Source organism: Leucopleurus acutus (genome assembly GCF_964270905.1).
Source record: "Leucopleurus acutus genome assembly, chromosome: 7".
NCBI lineage: Eukaryota > Metazoa > Chordata > Mammalia > Artiodactyla > Delphinidae > Leucopleurus > Leucopleurus acutus.
The window spans coordinates 96,781,583-96,809,186 of NC_139150.1; the positions used below are offsets into that span (position 1 = coordinate 96,781,583).

General features: G+C 39.5%; 1 protein-coding gene across 1 annotated transcript in view; it reads left to right on the top strand.

Moving 5' to 3' along the window:
- Window positions 1-27,604, top strand: part of LOC309964522 (contactin-associated protein-like 3) — a gene marked incomplete at both ends in the record, with an annotated part of 184,471 nt that overhangs the window by 33,060 nt on the left and 123,807 nt on the right. Inside the window, 2 exons of the mRNA XM_082843614.1 lie at window positions 5,501-5,611; window positions 11,881-12,074. Coding sequence (XP_082699740.1) covers window positions 5,501-5,611; window positions 11,881-12,074 — 305 coding nt within the window. The remainder of the gene's footprint in view (window positions 1-5,500; window positions 5,612-11,880; window positions 12,075-27,604) is intronic.

A 27,604-nucleotide genomic window follows, 5' to 3' on the forward strand; every position in this document is an offset into this window, starting at 1 on the left:
TCTATTTTAAATCTATTTGTTAAAAATTTTATTTTATTTTACTTTATTTTTTTTGGCCACACCATGTGGCTTGTGGGATACTAGTTCCCTCACCAGGGATTGAACCCAGGCCCCCTGCAGTGGAAGCATGGAGTCCTAACCACTGGACTGACAGGGAATTCCCTGTAATTCTTACACTTGTTGGATTTGATTGCTAATATTTTGTTGAGGATTTTGCATCTGTGTTCATGAGAAATATTGGTCTGTAGGTTTCTTTTCTTGTAATATCTGTGATTGGTTTTGGTATTATGCTAATATTAGCCTCATAGAATAAGTTAAAAAGTATTCCTCTGCTTCTATCTTCTAAAAGGGATTATGGAGACATGGCATGATTTCTTCCTTAAATGTTTGGCAGAATTCACCAGGGAAGCCCTCTAGACTTTGTGCCTTCTGTTTTGGAAGGTTATTATTATATTATTAAAAGAATTATTTGAATTATTGTTTCAAATTTTTAATAGATATTTGTCTTTCTCTGTCTGACTTATTTCACTTAGTATGATAATCTCCAGGTCCATCCATTTTGCTGCAAATGGCATTATTTCATTCTTTTTAATGGCTGACTAATATCCCATTGTATATATATACCACATCTTCTTTATCCATTCATCTGTCCTCAACAAAATACTAGCAATCCAAATCCAACAATACATTAAAAGGATCATACACTATGATCAAGTGGGATTTATCCTAGGGATGCAAGGGTTTTTCAGTATCTGCAAATCAATGGCTGTGATTCACCACATCAACAAGTTAAAGAATAAAAACCATATGATCATCTCAATAGATGCAGAAAAACTTTTGACAAAATTCAACACCTATTTATGATTAAAGACTCTCCAGAAAGGGGCATAGAGGGAACATATTTCAAAATAATATAGGTCATATACAACTAACCTACAGTTAACAACATACTCAACAGTGAAAATCTAAAAGCATGTCCTCTAAGATCAGGAGCAAGGCAAGGATGTCCACTCTCACCACTTTTATTCAACATAGTTTTGGAAGTCCTAGCTATGGCAAACAGAAAAGAAAAAGAAAAGGAATCTAAATTGGAAAAGAAAGAAGTAAAACTGTCACTGTTTGCAGATGATATGATATTAGACATAGAAAATTCTAAAGATACTACCAGAAAACTACTAGAGCTCATCAATGAATTCAGTTAAGTGGCATTTTCTTTGCTGAGGAATTTTTAGCCTAGTTTAGACCATAATGCATATTGGAAAGATGCCATTTATATACAGTTGTATATAAACTGGATTTGAACGTTCTGAAGAAACTAAGAGCACAGATCACCAATGAGCTGTAGTAATCCAAAGAGGTTTGTCTCAGACTGTTTTTTATTTATGGAGGGGGCAGATTTAAGTAGTTTTAGGAGGAGGTCAAGGGTTTGGAAAACACTCAGATAGTGTCGCTTAGATTGAGAGGATTAAGGCAACTATGTTTTCCCCAGCTATGGGAAGTTCCAAATTTCTAAGATTTTACCTGGAGAAAAAATATATATAATTTATAAAAACAGAAGCTGAAATATTGTTTAATAATTTCAGTATAAAGCTGTTCTGTTGGCAGGACAAACAATAGGCTATTGATTAAAATGATGTTACAATAGGTACAGCTGCTGAGACAATGTTTGATTATTTAATACATAAGAATTTATTATAGAAGCATGCACACAAGGATGTTCTGAGCACTCTGATCTGAATCATACATAAATCATTATGGTGGTCAGAAAGAAAAAGACAAATACCGTATGCTAACACATATATATGGAATTTAAGAAAAAAGAAATGTCATGAAGAACCTAGGGGTAAGGCAGGAATAAAGACGCAGACCTACTAGAGAACGGACTTGAGGTTATGGGGAGGGGGAAGGGTGATCTGTGACAGGGCAAGAGAGAGTCATGGACATATACACACTAACAAACGTAGTAAGGTAGATAGCTAGTGGGAAGCAGCCGCAAGGCACAGGGATATTGGCTCGGTGCTTTGTGACAGCCTGGAGGGGTGGGATAGGGAGGGTGGGAGGGAGTGAGACGCAAGAGGGAAGACATATGGGAACATATGTATATGTATAACTGATTCACTTTGTTATAAAGCAGAAACTAACACACCCTTGTAAAGCAATTATACCCCAATAAAGATGTTAAAAAAAAATCATTATGGTGTGTTTGTATTTTCTATAAGACACATTACAATGGATCATCAGTTTCCCTTTAGAGTTCCTAAGCTTTTCTGAGCTTCTGAGTACATTTGAGCTTCTGAGTACATTTGAACTTTTGAAGGAATGAGCGCATTTCAAAACTGAAATTATTTCATAGAATAATTTCTTATTAATGTGAGTGTTATTATGAAGAGAAATAAACTTGCTTTAGCCTATTTAACTGTAATATTATCTGTCTGTTTTCATTTGTTAATTCTTATAGGGTTATTACTTGTACTCACCTCATTTTCCCCCTAAGTGGTAAGTAGTTGTACTTTTCAGTTGTTTTGCCATCTCGTTTGTTAAAAACAATTATTTATGAATAATTGTTGTAGCTTTGAAGCATTTCAGGATTCGTCTTTCTTTTTTGGATAGAAATAGTATCTATCAGACTTTTGATAAGAATAATATTCAGTGGAAATCAAATATTTTTTAATGATTCCAGAAAAAGAAAATTAAATTGTGTCTTAACAATTTTGGCTCCAGAAATCGTAGTATAAAATATAGACATTTCAGATTGAAAACAACGGTTAAGGAGATTTTTGGGGGGCATCTGAGACTTCACCTTACTTGAATGTAATTTAGTTAAAAACACAGTGACTGTACAGAAAACACTGTCCAAACACAGAGCCGCTCTTTTCCAAGTACCTTATTGGACATGGTCACATTTTTTGATCACGTGCATTCTCAAATTTGACTGTGTGGAAGTGAGTTGGAACAACCAATTAGGGTTGTAAAGAAAATGATCACTTTTAAAATTGTTTCTCAAAGGCAAAGATGACTTCATAAGAGCAAGTACATCTTACTCTTTCTTTTTTTCAAGACTAAGATTCATATGCCTTCTTTTGAGGAAAGAATAAAAAATGAGAATATGGCTTGGAACATTGAATGCTGCCTTCTATATCTCTCTATAGGGAAAACGTCCTTATAGGATATTTTGAAGAAGCTTATGTGATGACTTGTCTTACCATACTGAAAATAATAAAAGCAAACACTTTAAATCCTCATAGAAACCCTATGAGTTGTGTGATTCCCCTTTGTCCAGTTGTGTGATTCAGTTGTGTGACATCCTCATTGTACAGATGAGGTAACTGAGGCTTAGGGAGGGCCAGTGACTTCCCAAGAGTAGGCAGCTTGGTAAATGCCATGCCCACACCCTGTCTGCCTCCAGGATCTACACTTGGTCCTCACTGTTTCCAACCCAGAAAGGAGAGACCCCAATATGGTGAGATGAGAAAGATGTGAGCAGAGGGGACTGAGTGGGGAGCGTCTGGGGAGACTCAGAAAGGAAGCCATGCTGGGGGGGTGGGGGAGGCTGGGAAAGGAGCAGGCTTCCCAAGCTAAACAGTTGATGGAGATAATCTTCACTTACCCTCAACCAGCTCTGTGACTTTGAGCAGGTTAGTTAGATCCCTGGGACCCCTTTACGTAAAGGGGGAATGATGCAGGCCTGGTCTGCTCAACAGGCTGTCACCCCTGAGAAATTGTCACGTTAACATTCGAGTTAGCACAGCTGACTGTGGATTGTGGATGATCCCAATCTTCTGGAATTTTCTGAATGGCTAATAATGTCCCAGTAATGTCTCAACAGCTTTGTACTTGCAGTGCACACATCACGGGTGCTTGTTTGCTCTTCCTTGTGCCACGGACCCTTCCGGCACTTTGCTGAAACCTGACCCCTTCTCACAGCAATGCTTGTAAATGCATAAAATGTATATATAGGGTTACAAAGTAAATAGTTATATTGAAATGCTCATATCAATGTACTAGAAATTGTAACATAATGTCTTCTTAGTTATTAGCACATTAAAAAACAAGATCTAGTGGTGACTTTAATAAATACTGTTATTTTGAAGTAAAGGGGACCATAAACAATATTTCTAGATATCTGTGACAACGATTGCTATTAAAATATCTGTAACTTATGTTGGTAACAAATGCACGGGCACTGGTGAATATAGTCTGGTTTGTCTACATTTTTGACTGAAGAATATGCTAAATTTTAGCTAGAGGTTAGTGAAAATAAAGATGTAATTTGTTCTATTCATCTCAACGGACCCCCTATATCATATTTGTACCACATGTTAAGAACCCCTGAGCTCTGTGGTTCACTGCTTCAAGATCTGTGAAAAACCCTCCTGAGCTTTGATTGAACTTCTAATGAATCTTTAGATCAAGCTAGGGAAGACCAGTACCTTAAAAGTAGTCTTCCTATTTGCAGTCATTGTAGTCTGAATTTATGTAGTTTTTCTTTAATGTCTTTCAATACAATTTTTATAATAATCTCCATAAATGTCCTGCAAATTCTGTAAGATTCATTCTTAGATACTTTATATGTTTTGTTAGTATTTGCTATTCTATTTAATTTAATTTCTAACTATGGATAAGTTTAGAAATACTATCAGCTTTTGTATAATGAATTGTTAAGCTAGCCAGTGACTTTCAGAATTTCTACCTCCATAATCATATCATCTGGAAACGATAACAGTTGGGTTTTTTTCCCCCTATTTTGTGCTTTTAGTTTTTAAATTTTCTCTTACATACTGATAGGACTTTCAGTGCAATGTTCAATAGAAACAGTGGTGCCTGTGAAAGTGTTCTTTCTGAGTTTCAAGGAAATACTTTTAATATTTTCCCATTTAGGAGTGATGTGCTGGAACCAATTTTTAGCAGCTAGCAAGAGCCAATCATTAACTTCTCATGAATTTTGCAGGAAAATACAATCATTATTAAAAATTAAATTATATAAACGTAATTAATTAAATCATATTAAAACAAAAGTAATACATTCTGAAAACTCACCACTTCCTACTTTATTTTATGTCATCTTGCTGTTATCAGTGCTCTTGAGGTTATTTACATACCTTGTGTCTGCGTGGTGAAAATACTATATAATGATGTGGTGTGTGCATTCTTTTTCCGACTTCATGGTCAGTGACATCACGTTGATAGCTTTGAATTGGCCATGGTACGAGTATTTACACCATAGAAAGTGGCAAATGCTACCAATCAGGGTTTTTAATTTTCCTTAAGAGCCTGTTGTTAAACATTTACTAACACACCTCTGATCAAGACTGATGTTTGCCACAGGCTCTAGCATTTTCCTAGCCTGTTAACTAAAAAGAAAGGAAATTAAGGAAGAAAAGAAGGGAGGGTGGCAGGGAAATAGGAAGGAAAGGAAAGTGAAAGGGAAGGAAGAAGAGAGGAAGAGAAGACAGGAAAGCTTTAATCAGTGTATTAACCCAAACGTGGTGTTTCCCCCCAGATAGCTGTGATGCTCCTCTGGCGTCTGCCTTGCCCCGGGCTTCCTTCAGCAGCTCCTCAGAGCTGTCCAGCAGCCATGGCCCTGGCTTTGCAAGTCTTAATCGCAGAGACGGTGAGTCTGCAACTGTCTTCTTGTCAATCTACCCTGATTCTTTCACAGACAGAATTATTTTCATTTTTAGTTCATATTCCTTCTTATAGCTCAAAAATTAATTATACTGAGTTTAATGAAATTGAAGAAAGCAGCAGGTTCATCGTATCAGCTAGTATTCATCTGCTACCTTTCTTCTTGCTTATCATCCATTTTTTGGTTTGTTTTGATATCTTCCTTCCCTATTGATTGCCAGCAAATGGTCATCAATAAGATTTATGAGAAGGGAATTGTCGGAGTCTAGATTATTTCCAGGGTTATTCTCCAAGGAAATCCAGTGGAGCAGGCTTTTCTCCAACACAAATAATGCCATACTTTGCTGGGGATGAATGCCTACCCCCCCAAAAAATGCACCTTTGTCAGTAGTATTTATATTTTGTGATGCTTAGACCTCATCCTTTTCGCATTCTCATTTTACTACTCTATTTTGTATAGCAGCTTGTCTGTACATATCTCTTTTTATCCAAGGCTTTCACAGTGTGCTTACAAATTGTAATGAATTCAGCTACATAACATCCCTAAAGAAAATGTACATTTTACGATCAATGGCCTTCTTTTCCAAAGGCTTCTGGCTAAGTGAGCAGTCAAGTATGGATAGATAATTTAGTACTCATGGTTTTATTTGAGCATCTCACCCTTGCATTTCCTGACATGATCCTACGCAAAGGAGCCGTTGCTTTAAGAAGAGTAACGGTATGTCCCTGGGAAGTGGTGGGGACTTTGGAACAGAGTGCCTGGCCTCCTGCCCTTCTGGGCATCCTGGATTCCTCACTGTTCTCTACATATCAGAGGGAGATGCAGCTATTCTGAGTGGCCTCAAGGATGATCTGGAATCATATCTGTTCTGAATAACCCAGGGGGCCTCTGAAAGATGCACAATGATGCTTTTATAGAATTAGACAAGATCTCAGAGCTGCATCTCTCATAAACATGAAGATTTCACGGGAGATGCACAAATAAACTTGGTCATACATTTTATTCAGTCATGAATGAGGTATTTAGTACATGTCTGGATGATTTATAGGCTTGCCAGGCAATTCTTATTTTATTTCTAAGGTGAGAAATTAGCAAAATCGTCTTATAGTCTTGTCAATACAGAACTTCAAACAAGTAAGAACTGCAAAGCCTGAGATCAACTCAGATCCGAATGCCTCTCTACTGTGTGTTTCTTTAAAACTTGGTCAGGAGTGTCTATGAGAGAAGCAAAACAAAACACACAGTAGCAATGGATTTTTGTTTATTTTATGCAGAAAGAGCTGCAGCCATGAATGTTAAATGCCAAGGGCATTGAAAGTGGTCACTGGGGACACTGCACATAGAACTTAAGGGAGTCACATGTGAACAGTCACACTGTGTTTTTTTCCTTTAATATTACTGACATTTAATTTGAATCACAAATTAACAAGTATACACTTATTTTTTATTTAATTTTTAATTGTCTGTTTACAAAACCATTATAGGGTATGTCTGCATTTAGTACAGGAATCTGTTTTACAATTAAGCAGCTGTGTGTGGTTTTTTCATTATGGATGCAGTTTTTGGAAAACTACCTGTTCTGTCCTGCTCAGGCTGCTAGCAGACTGCACAGCAGAAAGGGAATCAGAGGTTACCTAGACAGGTCCAGAGGGAAGATTTCTGCATTTTTTACATCCTGATAGCCAGAAATGGTATATGTAGATAGTTGGAGTTGCTCCTTAAGAAATCAGAGCTGGAGCAAATGCTTAAATTTCCCTCAGCAGTGTAGGCAGGGTTGTGACAAAAACATCAATATATACATACCAGAGATCTCTGAGTGGGATGGTCAGGGAGCATCCCCAGGCCCTGCCGCCCTATGGCCCCTTTTTCCTGGGAACATCTGTCACTCCTGCTTATCTCACCCTGTCCCCACTCACCCAGCCCTGCCTGGAATCTGGAATGAGTTTTCTGTGAATTAAGATGCATTTAAGTGAAGAAAGAAATACACAGAGCTTGATGAGCTCCCATTTGAGACAATGTAATGAAGATCTTGGAGGGAAACTTCCCTTGGTTACCATTTCAATTTAGCCATTTACTTGTTTGACATTTAGATGCCCTGGAGGTAGGTGAATCTGTTCACGTCAAATTATCCCACTTGACTCTGCTCCCTTAGGTATCTTTCTTCCCTGGACCTTGTTCCAACTTGAAGAAGGCATGAGCTATTCTCCTTTTCACCTCTGGGTAATTTCCCCCTCTGGGTAATTTCCCCCTCTGCACAACGCTGATACTCATTATGACAGTGCATGCCCCGTGGCCACCAGGAGTAGGGGTCATTTTCATCTTGATCAGTGACCAGAATAATTAGGGCCCTAGCTGAGAGTTTCCTGTTGAGCCTTTCCTCTCCCCAGAGACACAAGTCACTGCCTGTGTCTGAGCCAACCAAAGGTGGGGGAAACAATCACACAGGGATAACTAGAGACAGAAACCTTCCAAGATATCTGCCCGTATATCAGTATAAAAGACAGTCTGGCTATTGATAAGCAAACAATACTGAATAACTGACAAATCACAGGGATATGTTCTTAGAAGGGGTAGAGAATGAAAAGGGAGCTAAGCTTTAATAAAATACCCTCACACGAACCTAAAATGATTGTTTTTTGCTTGTCTGCAAAGCAGAGATTGTAACACCTGTCCCACTTGCCTGGTGCATGGAGGAGTTGTGAAGTAGCACTTAGACCATCTGGGAGGGTCCTGAACACATCACATGCTTGTGACAAGTTTTGGCTTTCCTCATTTTCTCTCCTTTATCTAGTATAAAGTGGCAGGTAACGGGCCATTCAGGAATGAAAAGACTGCAATGCCCCACACTCTGGATGTCATCCCTCTTTCACCATGACTGTCTCCCGTCTTGTGATCGTGTTTGGGAGAGAAAGTATTGTGCTAGATGCTCTAACACAGCTTCTTGAATTCTCATTGCAGCCCTAAAGCATACCTATCACACTTTGCTGGGAGGGATGTTTTGTGTTCAGTGTCCCAAGCTGTGGAACCTTGTTCTGTGCAAGTCAGACCCTCTGGACATGTTCTCCTTTGTATAAATTGTGACACTTTATTCAACTAAGGGGCTGAGGCAGGAGACAGGAGGGTGACAATGGAAAAAGACAGTCTGTGATGCGGTCAGGGGAAGAGCTGGGTGGGAGGGGGAGTGCTTTTCTTGTGGGTTCAGCACTGGTGACTCCAAAACAGTAATTGCAAATTCCTGGGCTCTGTTTCAGGGGGTATTGGTTCCCAGGGGGAATTTACTGAAGATTTGCAACATTTAATAATGCAGGCTGATCAGTTTCAGAACCACTGCTCTGCAGCTGCCAGCTGGTGGGGTGGCTGTGCTCAAGCTTACCCACTTTAATGTTGTTTCAGTGTATTTTGTTTTGTTTTCCATTACAGAACAGTGATCTCCCTTACCCCTCAGTAAAATTGTTTGGTGCTCCCTAACAGTCCTCAGGTTATATTTGTGCATTTCCCACTTTTTCCAGTCATTAGAAAAAAGGGCATCTACCCCAGTGGACTGTGTGCATGGGCGAATGCACAGTAACTCACATCATCACCCTACAGGGGTCTGGGGATTACGCGATGGCTGTGTTATCCAGCTGAAATGAACTGCTTTGCAGCACAGGGAATTCTGCAGTTTCATTACTTTATCAGGGTACCTACTTAATCAGATAGCTTAATTTGCATACCAGTAGCACCTTCTCACCACCGGTAAGGAATATGAAATGTTCAAGGTTGATTACCTGCAGTTGTTGAAGAGTGGTTGACAGAGATGTGGCTGCATCTGTGGGAGAGGCTGGTCCCAGGGCAACATGCTGGAAGCATGCTGATGCTTTTCACTCTTGCATTTCTGTACATGTGGTACCCGTGTTAATGATACTTCCTGCTTCAAGAGAAATTAAAGATGACAGAGAAAGATTGTGAAATGCAAAAAGAAAAAGTATCTTCAGTACATTCTTTACAACTTTGATACTAAGAATACAGGACATTTAGCAGTTTCTCAGAGATTTAAACTGATTCATATAAAACTTCAAATGTAGAACCTTTAAGTTAAAATGATCAGCTAAATGCCAACACCTAATTTCTGACTTCTTTTGGCAATTATTATAAAATTACAGGCAGTTGCAGAGTAATGTTACTTGGGACTATTAGTTAACCCTCAGCTAGAACCCAGAAGGACTTATCATTCATCAAACATTAGATGGGACCTTTGCACAAATCAGTAGAAGTAGCAGGGAGGTGTTGGGTGGTGATCAATCTTGTTATTAAAGACAAAGAAAGACTGAAAATTATCACAGGTTGGAAGACACTAAGGAGACAAGGTGACTAAATGCAATGTGGGATCCTGGAACAGAGAAAGGGAGTTAGGGGAAAAACTGGAGACATCAAAATAGTTTGTCGTTTTGTTACCATTGTACCAGTGTTAATAGCTTAGTTTTGATAAAACATACCATGGTGATGTAAGATATTAACATTAGGATACACTGAGTAAAACTTAGACAGGAATTCCCTATCCCATCTTTGCAACTCGTTTGTAAATCTGAAATTATTTCAAAATAAAAAGTTTAAAAATACGTTACAGAACCACCAGAGTTGTGGCGTTTTTAAGATGTGGATCAAAGGAAAAGACATTGTGCTTGTGGTTGAGAGGAAATTTTGGAATAAAGATTGCAGGAAATGAGGAAATCTTAGAAAGAATTTGAGTTTTAAAGAATTTGTACGCTTTAAATTTTGCTAAGGGTTATACATGTAGTGCAGTTAGTGGAGGACATAGTGAAGCAACAGATGTGCCCACTTGCGAATTTCACCTCCACACCCTGATGTAAGTGCTCCACTTCCATTTTCCTTTGAGCTGTCTTGTAGCCATGTCACACACCGCCTGACATGTACTTGGTGTAACAGCTTTTGTAAACAGGACATGGATGTTAATAATAGCCCCGAATAAAAAGATAATAAATGTTGTCTAAAGTGTCAGACCTTATTATGAGAGCCTCAAAATAGATGTCAGGACAATGGGGAATAATTTTTTTTTTTTTTTTTTTTTTGTGGTACGTGGGCCTCTCACTGTCGTGGCCTCTCCCACTGCGGGGCACAGGCTCCAGACGCGCAGGCTCAGCGTCCATGGCTCACGGGCCTAGCCTCTAAGCGGCATGTGGGATCTTCCCGGACCGGGGCACGAACCTGCGTCCCCTGCATCGGCAGGCGGACTCTCAACCACTGCGCCACCAGGGAAGCCTGGGGAATAATTTTTTTAAAGCTAGCTTTTTTGTGTTAGGGACTGTTTACATGACACTGTGTTTTCTAGACACGGATAATTAGCAAAATATCAGTTCCAGAATGCATTTCAAACCTATTTCCCAATTTTTATATTGCATAATAATTTAAATGCAGAAAGTTTAATATGACATCTAAATCCAAATTCAAAACCCATGTTTCTGTTAAACGAGAAGAACAAAATATATCAATAATACATTCACAGGTATCCCTAATTCTTCGGTTTCTCACAGGCACTGGAGAAAACAAAGCACAGTAATTTCCACTCTGCACCTATTGTCTTGAATACCTGAGAAACTCCTCCTTATTCACTTCCTCTGGGTTCTCTCTCACCCTCCTTGCTGCCTTTGTAGAACTCTCCCTCCCTACACAGAAAGCACTTTCACCTCCACCCCTCCCATATTACATTTCAAATCGTTCTGTGAAATGTCTGCTTCTCCTATGAGTCTGTCAGCACCTTGAGTGTAGGGCTATGACATAGCCATCTCTGTTATCCCAACATTCAACACTGGACCTCCTCATGCTGGGAATCCAGAATTAAGGTATTCTAGCTTGATTTTCCTTTATGTCCAACAAAGAGCAAGTCATGCATTGAAGCCCATAAAGACACTAGTTCCAAGCACTGATGTAATGGCACGGTGTTTAGTTGTCCACATATTCCATTAAGCAATTTCACTTAGCCGGACACCCCAATACCAGAGAGTCAGGGGTTATGAACTAAGAAACAAAACAATTGATATAGGCTTCATCCATTTACATTTAACCTGTGTTTTTATTTTGTGTTTGTGTGTATGTGTGAGAGAGTGTGTCTGTATAATTATGAAGCATTATATAATGCAGAATTTGAAACTATGATTTTCATAAATCTTATTTATGATCCCATTCTTACAAGTTAATATAGATTTCAAAGATTTCTCTGTCCTTACTGGTTTTCTTATTTTTATTCCCACAAAAAGGGGCTGGTGGCTGGTCTCCCCTTGTGTCAAATAAATACCAGTGGCTGCAGATTGACCTTGGAGAAAGAATGGAGGTCACAGCTGTGGCCACCCAGGGAGGATACGGGAGCTCCGACTGGGTGACCAGCTACCTCCTGATGTTCAGCGATGGCGGGAGGAACTGGAAGCAATATCGACGAGAGGAGAGCATCTGGGTATGTGCTTTATTGAAAAGCAGTCTGTCAGAGTATGAATTATGCTAGTTACTGCATGTTGCTGCCCATCTGTCAGATCAAGTATAGAAACAGAGCCTACTCAGTTACCTGAAAATGTTTCCACTGAATGTAAGCCACATGTGACATTCCAGAATACACCGTCCATGGCTAATTTATGAAATAAGTAAAACAATTTTATAATGTAGCGAAATATTGAAAATGTCTTCCCATTATTCCTTTAAATAGTGTGAAGTCTAAGGAATAAATAAGTCACATACAACTGATTTTATTTTTGTTTTATAACGAACACAATAGTTTATATTGCCTCAGCATTTTTAAATAAAGCAAGTTCATTTTCTCTATGCCCTCTGATAAAATGAAATTTCTGAAAGACCCTGAACATGTTAAAAAAAAAAGTAATGGAGAGTCTCTCTGTGGAGGACTTGTTGAGGGATGTGTTGAGTTCCTGCTCCAACAGGAACTTGGGCACCATGTGGCCCCTTGTAATTTATGGACAATAGATCCCTAGGATTCTTTGGAATCATAACTATTTTACATCAGGGACATAGTTTCTACTTCTGATTACATATCCATGCTCCTTTTAGAAGAATTAAATTTTGTTTGCTTAACTTTTTGAATATTAAAATATATGTAAAAAATATATATATGTAATTTATTATATATTTAGCATTTCATACCTTTAAATCACAGTCTGCTCTGAATGAGAAGCTCTAAAAGTAGAGTGTTGTAAAGGTCTGCAGCAGGTTTGCAATTGGCTGATGGGGTGTGGCCTGAAGAAGATTCATCAGGTGGAGAAGAGATTACTTTTTTCTTCTTATTAAAAATATAATTTAGAGGGTCGCCAAGAGCCGGGGGAAGGGAGGAATGGCCTGTAAGTGCTTTAATGGAGACAAAGTTTCAGTTTGAGAAGATGAAAAAGTTTTGAGATGGAGGGTGGTGATGTTTGCACAACAATGTGAATGTTAATGTCCAGAACTGTACACTTAAAAGTGGCTAAAATGCTAAACTTTTTGTTATGTATATCTTACCACAATAAAAAATACACAGTGTATCTTCCATTTAATTTAGGCTAAGAATGTTGTATAACTTAAAAATTTTTTTTTCTTAATTCAGGGTAAGAAGAAAATTGTCAGCTAAAAAGCTGTTATGTCTTAGCACATAGCTTATCTATAAAACTAATAGGCAGCAAAATGATAATATTCGTTGGGTAACTGCCCTCATTTGAATTTCCTTAGAACTCTGTAACTTATTATAACTTAATAGATTGTGTTCTACTTAATTTCTTATCCCTGGAGCTTTTATTAGTTAGTCAATAAATGTTGATGCAAATTGAATCAAGAAAAACTAGTTAGTTGTCTAATACTAGATAAAAGAACAAAGTGGGAGGGGATATGTGAGTGTTTTTAGGGCTGGCTGACCTAGGGTTTCCAAACAAGTAGTTGCCATATGTATGATCAGAAGCAGATATTAATGCTGTGCTCATTCTAAGAACACCAAGTCCAAAGCAGGGTTAAGGTCAATATTGCTTAAGTAAGTTAAAGCTTAATGAAACATCTACTTACATAGGGAACTTTTGTTCAAAATTAAATATTATTTTTCAAAATTAGTTAACTAATAGTTAATGCCTACTTATTCTTCATTGTATTAATTAAGGTTCATATTTTCGCCCTGCTCCAATCCCATCTGATTGAGCAACTCTAAAAATTCTTGTTTTTAGTTAATCAGGTTGGAGAGGAATCATATGTAAGCATCACCATCTGCTGATTTCTTTAAAGGGCAGGCACCCTTGGGGAAGTAGGGTCAAGAATATAGTGGCATTATTAATCCTAGATCATGCAGGTGAGGACAGAAGTGGACCCCTCAATCCTATCCATCCTATCACACAGTAAACATGGGTAGAGTGGCCTGCCTTACACTCCTGCTGAGTTTGCATCCCTCCCTGTATCCCCAGCACTTCATTGTGCCTGGGGCAAGCACGTTGGTAAATGTTCGCTGAATTAAAACGAATGAGTGGAATCTACGTTCTGGTAGGATGCCTTCCTTAGCTCCCTGCTCTGTGCTTCTCTGTAGCCCTTGGTCTCAGCTTAGTGATCCTTGAAGCTCCAGTGCAGGTGTTTGTCCTCTCACATTTTGAGCTCCTTTAGGAAAAGGGCTCATCCTCACGTCTTCCGCGTGCACCACCCTGGGTTAAGTGAATTCATCTCCTAATCTGGGCCCGACTATACAAACTAGCATTGACAGCAGTAAATCACACTAGTTGATGATTCTGACATTATACTCACAGTTTCTTTAAAAAGATTGGGCTGGTTTGGCTGCTTTCCAGACCTCTCACAAAATGTCAGCTGCTCTTAAAAGTCAACCATACACCTTACCAGAGGTTCTACCCCTTCTTCAGGTGGTTGTTTTAGGTATGAATTGCTGATGTTAACTTGAGAATGAATTTAAGATTTTAAAAAATTTCCTTGAGATATTATACTCTTCATTAGTGAAAGTAATATGTTTATTCATGATGCCATTTACTTAATTTCCTATCACTGCTTCCACAAATTTTCATGGATTTAGTGACCTAATACAAGACAGAGTTATTATGTCATAGTTCTGTAGGTCTAAAGTACAGTAGACCTGGCTGGGTTCTCTGCTTAGGGCATTTTTCCTGGAGGCTCTGGGGAAGACTTGTCCTTCAAGGTGTCTGGAGATTCCCAGAACCTTTGCCAGGTTCCATGATTTGCTGGGAGGATTCACAGGACCAGTGTGTAGTCATACAGCTATGATTTAGCACAGTGAAAGGACACAGAGCAAAAGGAGCAAAGGAAGAGGGTGCATGGGGTGAAGTCCATAGGAAATCAGGCCCAAGTTTCTACAATCCTCTCCCAGGGAAGTCATACGGGACTAGCTTAATCCCCCAGCAGTGAGTTATAGCAACCCACATGGAATATTACCAACCAGGGGAGCTCATGTACTGGGGGCTGCTCATGTAGGCACCCTCTGCCTTGCATGTAACAAAATTCCAGACTTCCAGAAGGAAGGCAGGTATTGAGTATGAACCACACTGTTTGAACAAACATTAGGCACAGTAAGCCACCTTTATCATTAGAGTCTTGGGAATGGGCCAGCCTTACAAGCAGGCCTTTCAGAGGGCAGCAGTCAGGACTGCCCTCCTGATGCTCCTGCATACACACTCACTCAGTTCCTTGTGGGTGTAGGACTGAGACACTGATCTCCTGTAGGCTGTCAGCTGGGGGCTGGTCTCTGCTCCTAGAGGTTTCCCACATCCCTTATGCTTTCTGTGTGGCCTGTTCTTGCAGCAGCGGGTCAAGTCCCTTTCATCTTTAAATCGCTCTTTGTTCTTGTTCTCCTTCTGCTGCATCTCTCTGACTTCCTCTTCTTCTAGCTGGAGAAAGTCCTCTACTTTAAGGGGGCTCATGTGGTTAGACTGGATCGACTTGGATAATCCAGGACAGTCTTCCTAACCATAATCCCATCTGCAGAATCCCTTTTGCCATGCAAAGTAACATATTCACAGTTCCTTTCTTTAGGGCCTGGGCATCTTTGAGGCCTTTCTGCCCACCCCACTGTATTTATACATCTCTGATTTTTTTTTTTCTTTCTGCATTTGGTATCCTTTCCTAGCAAACACATTTCTCATTGGATCTGAAGATGTTTTCCAGAGTCATATGAAGTCATGTTGCAGGGGTATCTGAGCACCTGCTCGCAGTTGGTGTGTCACAGGTGTCCCCCCTGAAAGACTGCTGCCCCGCCATCACTAGTGTAGCTCTCACCCACAGCAGTGTCCCCAGCTTGTGGCCTCGCTGATGTAACCTTGACCCCCAGCAAGGAAGACTGTGTAGTGGCTTTCTTCTCAGAAGCCTCCTACTTTTATAAGAAAAGTCCAGGGCTTCCCTGGTGGCACAGTGGTTGAGAGTCTGCCTGCCGATGCAGGGGACACGGGTTCGTGCCCTGGTCCAGGAGGATCCCACACGCCGCGGAGCAGCTGGGCCCGTGAGCCATGGCCGCTGGGCCTGCACGTCCGGAGCCTGTGCTCCGCAATGGGAGAGGCCACAACAGTGAGAGGCCCGTGTACCGCAAAAAAAAAAAAAAAGAAAGAAAGTCCAAATCAAGCACTCCTTCTCTGGCCTTAAAAGTTTTGTGGATATTCTCCCTGTCGTAATTTTTTTTAATGACTTTTCTTGTTCTTCTGGGTCTATCTGCTGTCTGTGCTAACTTTGTCCACTAATACATGTTAACTCTTTCCAAATTCTGAAAACTGAGAAAGGGCTATCCTAACTCCTTACTGAAAATGGACATGAGATGATAATAAGACAAAAGGTCTTTACTTATGTTACTTTGGGCAAGTTGTCCATATGTTTGCCACATGTTTGCCATGGAATATTAATTAATATGTGAAATGCAATGTATACCTCTCTAAATTCTCAAAATTATAAAATTGAGACATGGCTAGCCACAAAGTCTTTGATTAAAGGATTTGAGGACTGCAGGTCCAGTTACTGAAGGTTAGTTATCCAAATTAATTTTCTTAAAAAAAAGAAATTATGTTCTTCACTGGTGATATGTTCCACTTTAATATTTTTTCTTAATGAGTTACTGCTTCCATGGCTGAACTGGATTTCTATGTGAAAATAACCAAATAAATTAAATACTCAGATCTGTGAAATACATTCCAAAAGGGTTTTATTTAAATGGAAATATAGGAATGTGTCTTACATGACAGAAAAGGCATCACCATCTCTCACCAAGGGATGCACTACATCTCAGGACATACAAACTCTTTTGATGTGCTGAAATGTCCTCACTTGAAATGTAGTGGAAGAAGTATCACTGTTTGAACAAGTTTAGAAGGGGTGCGTTTCCTATACGATGTGAACAATCATGGTTTATATCAGTCATTTAGTAAACCAGGTGGCTTGACCAAGCTTGATGCTAAACATCTATAGGGCTTAGAAGATGAGTTTGCAACTTCAGCCCGACTAAATCAGAAAATAGCCAGAGTCTTAGGACGCTGAGGATCATAGAACAGCATTGAAGTGAGCAATGCAACAGATCAGTGATCCCTGACAAAGTTCACTGATGTTTATTTTCTACTGTTTCCCTGAGAATATGTCAGCAAACACTTACATCAATCTACTGTGACTCTTAAGATTCATTACAAGAATTTTGTGGGGCAGCGCTTGCGAACCAGGATTCTTACCTGCAAGCGAATGTGAGCTCTGAGCTCCCTGGGGGCCTCTGGACCGGGCTGGGGAGAGGTGTGGGCTCCAACCACTGTCCTGCTCTGAGTCTGGCTCTGTGAGCCTCCCTGGTGGGCAGGAGAGGTCCGTGAGTGGGCAGTCTACAGCGCTGGCAGTATTCTAGAGAGGTGTTGGGGGCAGCTCCATCACTACCCTCCTGGACACCTATTTGGTCTTCTTCGGACCCTATAGCAAGCCTTGTCCTTCCCAGGCCACCTGCCTGCCCTGACTCTGTCTCTTCTCCCTCCCCATTCCAGTTGTTTGAGAACAATGGGCTGATGCTATGAGAGCCCTCTCCTCTCGGGAGACCGTGGCTAATGGTGTCCACTGCAATGGTGTCCTCTGTTGAGGCTCCTCTGGCCCAGGGACCACTGGGTCCCTGTTGGCCATGGGGACCTTTCCTCCTGCAATTCCTGGGTGTTTTTTCTTCTATTTTATCAATACCTTGTCTTCATTCTCATCTTACTATTTCTCCCTCTTCTCCTCTATCCTTCTATTCTTTCCTTATCTATTTTTTTCACCTATCATTAAATATTTTTCTCCTTATTTCTCTCTCCTCTCTCCATTTTTCCCTATATCCCTCTTCTATCTGTATTGTTACAAATTCTAGAAAATCAACTTGAATCAGTCTAGGTAATTTGGGAATCCGACCACACAGAGAAGGGAGGATTTAGCTGGGTCTCTGGCATGTGTGTAACTAAGAGGCAGCCCTGTCCTGTGCCTTCTGTGGATTAGCTTCTGGCATTCATTTTCCTATATTGGTTCAAAAATCTGAGGAAAGGCTCAGACTTACTTGGCTCTGGCTGAGGGGAGTCTCAGATCTCACCACCTGTGAAGAGCTGATCTGATCAGGACGGCTCCCAGCCCACCCTACACTTAACACTGAAGCCCCTGGATTGGTGGGTGGGGCCATGTAAAGACTTTATGTCCACCCTAATGGGGGCACTTAGAAGGGAGGGATGCTGGGAGGGCCATATTATCAGATTTCCTGTTCCTTGTCTCTCTCTCTTTCACTCTCTCTCCATGACCTGTTGCTTTCTTTTCTATTTCTCTGCTTTCCTCTTCTTATACATCTTACCTTTCTACTCCTCGCCTTCCCTTTTTCTCTATGAATTAAAGGACCTAGATTGCTATGAGTCTTGCTACTCAACATGTAACCTGCGGACCAGCAGCATCACCTGGGATCTTGATACAAATATGGAATCTCAGCCCCCACCCCAACCTATTGAATAGAATCTGCATTTTAACAAGATGAGCAGGTGATTCCAGTACAAGCTAGATTGTGAGAAGCACTGACTGGGATGAACCAAGTCCCATCTTTGGGGGAAATTGTTTTGCCCCTTAACTATCCTCCAGCTGCCTGGATCAGAGGGGACTGTGCCCCCTGCTCCAGGATGCAGCTTATCCCACTCACGTGTTGGCCTGAACAGGTGATGCTCTCTGTTAACAGGACCTCAGGAACCTTGCTCCAGTGCCCTTTGACTGCAAGACACCCTCTTTTTCCCTGATAGTCACCAACCTAGGGGGGTGGAGCCCAGCTATTTTCTCATTGTTATCAGTGAATAACAATCAAGTGGTTAAAGTTAGTCCTATCTTTGAGAACTATAATATTTCCTGAATTTCTATACTCTGCATTCAATAGGAGTTTATTCTTCATATTAAAAACTCATCAGAACTCTAATTCAGAACTCTAATTCATTATATCCTTTATGAATTGAAGATGGAAATTGTTATTCAAAATGCATTTTGAATTTAAGTGGATTTTTCTTCCTACGCAGGCCCTTTGTGTGAAAAAGGCATTCTTCTAAGAAAGGACTGGCAAAATATATTTGAGAAAAATAAGAAAAGAAATTACTTGAAATAAACATAAGTTCTAGTATAAATAATTCTATTTAATAGATTTCTTTCACCTTGAAAAAATAGGTAGCAGTATGTCCTTAAATGAATATAAGGTAGACATAGCAAATTGTTTGAAACTTTGTTCTTCTTTAGATCATTTCCAACCTAGAACACCAAGTAGACTAATTAATGAGGCTAATTAATATTGTTTTGAAAGATGCACAGCAATCTCACAGTGCTCTAAGAGAGCAACAAAGGTGACCCCAAATTTGCAGGGCAGAAAAAAGACAGGGAAATACTGGAAGCATGGCCGTTGGGATGGGGACTGTTTGTTATACCTGCACCACTTCATTTATTTAAGAGAAAGAGCTGATGCACATATGGCAAAATATTTACCTTGTTAAAATAAATCTAGATTATCAGTACATGTATATCTGTTTTGGGGGGATGTTTGAAATATTGCATAATCAAATTAATAAAGAATATTGCACCACTTCATTTATTTAAGAGAAAGAGCTGATGCACATATGGCAAAATATTTACCTTGTTAAAATAAATCTAGATTATCAGTACATGTATATCTGTTTTGGGGGGATGTTTGAAATATTGCATAATCAAATTAATAAAGAATATTGGATTCAGGTTTAAAAGAATTATGTTTACTTGGTATAAATAGAAAGATCATATGACTGTGTAGTTTCAAAATAAAGAGGGATAAGAACAGTGTCAAATCATAATAAGAAAAACTGGACTCAGAGATAAGGAGGGTTTGTATGTAAGGAAGCAGACACTCTGCTAAGTGTGAAGCTCTATTGGTAGAAGGAGCGGAAATTCTCTTGACAGAGATTCCTGCTAATTCAGTCATTTAAATGTATGTTGGTTTATTTCAGGTCTAGGTTAATACGTTTATTGCTAATGAGTTGATGACTCAACAGAGCCAAGCCCCACGTCAGGTAGGAGGTGGCAAAGAAGGGTCTGCAGAGTGTGCCTTGGCTGTCTGGGGCTTGTGCCAGCTCCAGGCTTGCTGATTTCAAGTTTGGGTCTGAGACTGGGTGGTTTTGGTCAGAATAGGAGCAGCATTTCAATGATTCTGTATCGATCTCTTCTATGTACTTGGCCTTGTCAGGGACGCGGCCCTCTCCTTCCTAACCATTCACCTCATTACGTCAAGCACATTGTTCCCCGAGGCAGTGACTTTGTACCATGGACAGTCTTGTTGATTGCACTTACCACTGCGGACCACAGTTGAATTTTCTGTACATGTCTCCCCCTCCTGGGCTCTGAGAGCCATTAGGTTAGGGATTAATCTCCTCAGAGGGCCAGGCCTATTACAGATTCTCAATAAGGAGTTGTTAGACTGAGTTAAGGAAAAGTTGCTGCTCTCAAACAGACCTCAACCCAGATGGTTAGTTAAGTTAAAACTTAGCCCACTGTGTGATGCTGCTTGTGTGATGGGAGGCTTTCGGTGCCAAGCCGAAGTGTAACAAGAGGCTTAACACTTTTTCCCCACAAAGTTGTACAAAGATGATGCCCTACTGAACCCAAGAGAGAGGTGGTTCCATTTGCCCTTCATTGCAGGTCTCAGTGACAATAGAGATAAAAGCTGGATTTGGTCTGTCGAAAACTCTCAGAGCAGCTGAAAAGGTTGAGGTAGAGAAGTGAATGAGACATCTGAGCTGCTACCACAAAGTAACCGATGGGTCCCTGGAAATCTAGGATCCAGTAACAACTGCCTCTTTCCAGGGCCAGCTGCATTCAGTGGCTGTGGAGCATCCTTCCTTCCATTTGTCGATTACAGTCCTTCCCAACCTGAAAACCTTCACTCATATCCCCTTTACTCTGTACTAAAATTGTGTAGACACTCCCTTCTTTTTCTACTCGTAGGATTTTTCATTTTTGTTTCTCAAGTATTACTTTTCTCTTGCCATATTTATTCACCTCATGCTTATTTCACATCAGTTCTGGCATCAGGGACTACAGCTTGTTTATCCCAATATCCTTTGTACCTACTTTATTGCTTTGCAAAAGTAACGATTTTGCTCATTTGAATTGCCACGTGTTATCAGGTTGGGAGGGAGGGGTGTGGTGGTGAGTAGAATTTTAAATATGTAGCAGAATAAATAGCAACTCTTGAGACATCTTACAAATTACAGTTTTACTTTTCATAGAATGAAGTAGTTGCAGAAGTGGTGTTATTAGAGATATATGGAAATTAGGATATATTTTATGAAAAAGGTAAATCTTAAACAGTAATATGAACAGAGTATGGCAGAGTTGTGGAGGAAACAGCTTTATAAGTAGAATTTTTTATTCATTTGGGAGATGGCAAATATATTGTTTTTAATCAAGAAAAGTAAATGATGGAAAAAGTGAATTTTTACAAAAAAAGGTGCTCCGGCAGCAGACTCATTGAAAAGAAGTGTTGCTGAGCCAAGTTTTAGGAAGGTGAAAGGCAGGACAGCTCAGGGAGCATCTCACCAGGGTTTCATGGAAATTCTTCCTCATGACTGCAGTTCTGGCAGCTTAGCTTCATAGAATGTTGTACTAATAGTGGGTCTCATAGGGAACGACAGTCAAAGTCTACAAATTCTACAATTTGCACACAAAATGTAAATGTACAGAATGCACAGATATGGTGTGTCCTTCAGGCTATTCATGGGTGATTTCCTGGGTCTGTTGTTTTGACATAAAAGACTCAAGTGGTTTGGTACCAAACTAATTGGGATCTTGAGAAAATGGCCCACAGCAGAGGTGGAGTGTTCACAGCCCTTGATAACTCCTATGGTTTCTGCACTCTGCAGTCCTATGCCACTTAACAGTTAGAACAATTTTCTGCCTTTGATGCAGACCACATTTTATAAATTTGTATAGACAAAAGCAATGATGAAATTTTAAAATTTTGCAAAAGAGGAAAACAGGCTTTGAGTACTTTTTTTAATATTAATATCACAGTCTCAAAACTCTGAGATGTTGAGAATTTCTGATCAGCAAACCTCAAACTTTTTCAGAGTAGTTAAGATAAGGGCAGCAGTTGAGAAGCTGGGTGCTGTTCAAGCATGTTTAAGGGTCTCAGACAGAGAGAAATATTGGTTTAGACCAGGGGCCAGCCAACTTTCTCTATAAAGGGACAGATAATAAATATTTTGGGTTTTGTAGGCCATGCAGTCTCTGTTGTGACTGCTCAACTCTGCTGTTATGTGAAAGTAGCCAGAAGCAATATGTAAATGAACGAGTGTGGCAGTGTTCCAATAAAACTTTATTTAAAAAGCCACACAGCCAGCTGGTTCTGGGTTTAGGTTGCTTACCCCTGGTCTAGTCTACTTTGTATCTATTTAAGGTATGATGTATAGATCCAGTATGAAGAAATAAAAATTACAACATCATTGTGACACAATGTAACCTCTCACACTTGAACTGCACAAAACCTTTGCTAATACTCTTGCTTAGGACAGTCCTTTTCAAATTGTGTCCTAGAAAAACTTTCTTTTCATTTTAAATGTATGCATGTAATTTGATGTCTTTCAGAATAAGATATAAATAGTACACATCTGATCTATGATATTATTACATAGCATTTAGCATAAAACTAAGGTTAAAAAGAGAATCAATTTAAAGAAAAATATTAAACCAATAAGAAGTGTTATACTGAGTACTTAGTGAGTGCCTGACACTGCTTCATGTGCTTTATACATACTTATTAAACACATCCTCACAACAGCCCTCTTATGCCCAGTTTACAGAAAAGGACACTGAGGCATGAAAAGTTCAAGTTCACTATCCTCAAATCACAGAACTAGTTAGTGATGTAACAAGGATATGAACCCCAGCTATCTGGCTGCAGGGCCCACACTCAAACCATCTTACCACAGTACAGAAGATTCATGTTAGAGATGAATAAAGTGATGATACAGGATGGGTATCCTCTTCCTTAGGGCATGGGAAGCAGTCACTCTCAGACAGTGCTGGTAGGAGCATAAAATGGCATTAGATGGGTATATACCCAAAGTATATACCCAAAGCGGGATCTTGAAGAGATGTTTGTACACCCATGTTTATCACAGCATTATGCACGTCCTTGGAGGATAATTTCTATAAACTTAAGTGTTCAAAAGCACCCACTATTTAGAGCGCTGAAGATGACAGTGCAAAAGGAACAATGCTTCTAAGTCCTGTCAGTATATCATCTACACCAAGTAACAATTCCACTCCTAGGAGTTAGTCCTACAGGAACACTCAGAGGTGCACAGAAAGTGCCTGTGAGAAAACTAAGTGCATTGCTTACAGTCAAGATCCAGTTTTCTGTCAATAGGTGAACACAAATAAATTATGATACTCCATTTTATGGAATAATATAATATTATATGGAATTCATTCCTTTGAAAACAATGAGGTTATTTAATTGATGTATTTATTTATTTGAGGTAACATTGGTTTAAAACATTATTTAAGTTTCGTGTGTATAAGATTATCAAATACATTTATTCATAATAAGAGATATAAGAAACATTTTTTTTACAGCTAGACAAAAGGATGTATTTATTGTGCTCCATTAGAAATTTCCAAGATGAACATATATGTATATGTGCATGTACATATATATAGACTATTTCTGGAAGTATACAAGATAAATTATTAATAGCATTTCTCATTCTGGGTAAAGATATGCCATGAGTACGTGATGAATGGTATTTTAAACTACATGCATATATTGCTGTTCAATTCAATACCAGGTTTTGAAAGGATTAGAGGAAAAGAAAACAAAGGAAATGCAAAATAGTTTTTTAATTGTGGTAAAAAAAATAACATTAAATTTGCCATCCTTACCATTTTTAAGTGTACGGTTCAGTGGTGTTAAGTATATTCACATTGTTGTGGAATAGATCTCTAAATCTTTCTCATCTTGTAAAACAAACTTAAACCCAGTAAACACAAATTTCCCTCCCCATCCCCTCAGCCCTTGGCAACCATCTCTCTACTATCTGTTTCAATGATTTTGACTACCTTATATACTTCATATTAGTGGAATCATACAGTATTTGTCCTTTTGTGATGGTTTATTTCAAGTAGCATAATGTCCTTGAGTATCCATATTATAGCACATGACAGAATTTCCTTATTTTTAGGGCTGCATAATACTCTATTGTATGTATATACCAGATTTTGTTTATCAGTTGCTATGGTCTGAATGTTTGTTTCCCGCCAGAATTCATACGTTGAAATCCTAACCCCTTAAGGTGATAGTATTAGTAGGTAGGGGGTTTGGGGAAGTGACTAAGTCTTCCACTAAGAAAGGGCTTAGTGACTCATAAAGAGGCTCCAGAGAGATCCCTACCTGATTCCAACATGAGAGAATGCAACAGAGGTCTGAGACCCAGCAGAGGGCCCTCACCCAAACTTGCTGGCACCCTGATCTCAGACTGTCAGCCTCTAGAACTGTGGGCAATAAATTTCTAGTGTTTATAAACCACCCAGTCTGTGGTATTTTGTTATATCAACTTGAATGGACTAAGAGATCTATTCATCCATCTATGGACAATTGGGTTGTTTGTACCTGTTGGCTATTGTGAATAATGCTGTGATAAACATGGGTATACAAATATCCCCTCAAGATCCAGATTTCAGTTGTTTTGAACATATACCTGGCAGAGGAATTGCTGGAGCTTATGCTAATTCATTTTTACTTTTTTTTGAGGAACCTTCATATTATTTTTTATAGTGGCCGCACCATTTTGCATTTCCACAAGGGTTCCAATTTCTCTGCATCCTCCCCTAAATAGTGTTTTTATTTGGTTCCCTTACCCACTGAAATACCCTCCAGATATGTGGGGAGTTGCAATCCACATGGACCTTGAGTGCCTGTGTGCTCTTTCTGGATAGGCTAAGAGTGAAGACTCTAGCTGCATTTTATCCAGGCCATTCTCAGGGTGTGCTAGAGAAACAGCAGTCCTGAGAGATGAGAGGCCAACCTCCCCCAGACAGGGAGCAGGTCTGCATCTTCTCATTATAAGAGCAGTGAATCTCCCAAGCGTGGTGCTTGATCCTCTAAAGCAGCCCACTGCCTGCAGCATCATCCATCCTGGACCCTTTGCATTACCTGTAGCACATAGGGAGGTTCATGGGAAACTGAGGCAGTACTCACTAAGCCATGTCTCTGCCACGTGAACAGCTTCCAAAATGGTGCCATTTCCCAGATGTCTTTCTGGATGACCATGAACTATACGATGCTCAGTCTCTCTGTGCTGGTGTTTGGAATGCTTTCAGTTATCGTCTTTTCTCTTTCATGGTGCTTTTGTGCTGATCTTGTTTCCCAAATTATACACTCGACATAAATTATGTCAAATATAAGATCTGTGTAGTAACTGTTAGAAGTCAAACCATTTATATGGCCTTTTTATTAAACATAAAAAATATAAAAATATGCTCATTACTTACTTGAGATTTTCAGCTCAAATTGGGATTTAGACTTGAGTTTCCTTCATGTAAGTAGATTCTAAGTCATTTCCACAGTGAATATATTCCTAATACAGCTTCTAGATGATATAGATAAGAATAAGTACTATTTCAACTTAAGGAAAACCTTTTTGGGTGACTTTCTTCTTTTTTAAAAATTAATTTTATTGAAATATAGTTGATTTACAATGTTGTGTTAATTTCTGCCATGCAGCAAAGTGATTCAGTTATGTATATATACACATTCTTTTTCATATTCTTTTCCATTATGTTTTATCACAGGGTATTGAATACAGTTCCTTGTGCTATACAGTAGGACCTTGTTGTCTATCCATTCTATATGTAACAGTTTGCATCTGCTATTCCCAAACTCCCAATCCATCTCTCCCTCACCCCTCCTCACTCTTGGCAACTGCAAGTCTATTCTCTATGTCTGTGAGTCTGTTTCTGTTTCCTAGATAAATTCATTTGTGTTGTATTTTAGATTCCACATATAAGTGATAGCATCTGATATTTCTTTTTCTCTATCTGACTTACTTCACTTAATATGATAATCTCAATGGAACACGATAGAAAGCCCAGAGATAAACCCACGCACATATGGTCACCTTATCTTTGATAAAGGAGGCAGGAATATACAGTGGAGAAAGGACAGCCTCTTCAATAAGTGGTGCTGGGAAACCTGGACAGCTACATGTAAAAGTATGAGATTAGATCACTCCCTAACACCATACACAAAAATAAGCTCAAAATGGATTAAAGACCTAAATGTAAGGCCAGAAACTATCAAACTCTTAGAGGAAAGCATAGGCAGGACACACTATGACATAAATCACAGCAAGATCCTTTTTGACCCACCTCCTAGAGAAATGGAAATAAAAACAAAAATAAACAAATGGGACCTAATGAAACTTAAAATCTTTTGCACAGCAAAGGAAACCATAAACAAGACCAAAAGACAACCCTCAGAATGGGAGAAAATATTTGCAAATGAAGCAACTGACAAAGGATTAATCTCCAAAATTTATAAGCAGCTCATGCAGCTCAATAACCAAAAAACAAACAAGCCAATCCAAAAATGGGCAGAAGCCCTAAATAGACATTTCTCCAAAGAAGATATACAGACTGGCAACAAACTCATGAAAGAATGCTCAACATCATCAATCACTAGAGAAATGCAAATCAGAACTACAATGAGATATCATCTCTCACCAGTCAGAATGGCCATCATCAAAACATCTAGAAACAATAAATGCTGGAGAGGGTGTGGAGAAAAGGGAACACTCTTGCACTGCACTGCTGGTGGGAATGTATACAGCCACTATGGAGAACAGTATGGAGGTTCCTTCAAAAACTACAAATAGAACTACCATACGACCCAGCAATCCCATTACTGGGCATATACCCTGAAAAATCCATAATTCAAAAAGAGTCATGTACCAAAATATTCATTGCAGCTCTATTTACAATAGCCCGGAGATGGAAACAACCTAAGTGTCCATCGTCGGATGAATGGATAAGGAAGATGTGGCACATATATACAATGGAATATTACTCAGCCATAAAAAGAAACGAAATTGAGCTATTTGTAATGAGGTGGATAGACCTAGAGTCTGTCATACAAAGTGAAGTATGTCAGAAAGAGAAAGACAAATACCGTATGCTAACACATATATATGGAATTTAAGAAAAAAAATGTCATGAAGAGCCTAGGGGTAAGACAGGAATAAAGACACAGACCTACTAGAGAATGGACTTGAGGATATGGGGAGGGGGAAGGGTGAGCTGTGACAAAGTGAGAGAGAGGCATGGACATATATACACAACCAAACGTAAGGTAGATAGCTAGTGGGAAGCAGCCGCAGAGCACAGGGAGATCAGCTCGGTGCTTTGTGACCGCCTGGAGGGGTGGGATAGGGAGGGTGGGAGAGAGGGAGACGCAAGAGGGAAGAGATATGGGACCATATGTATATG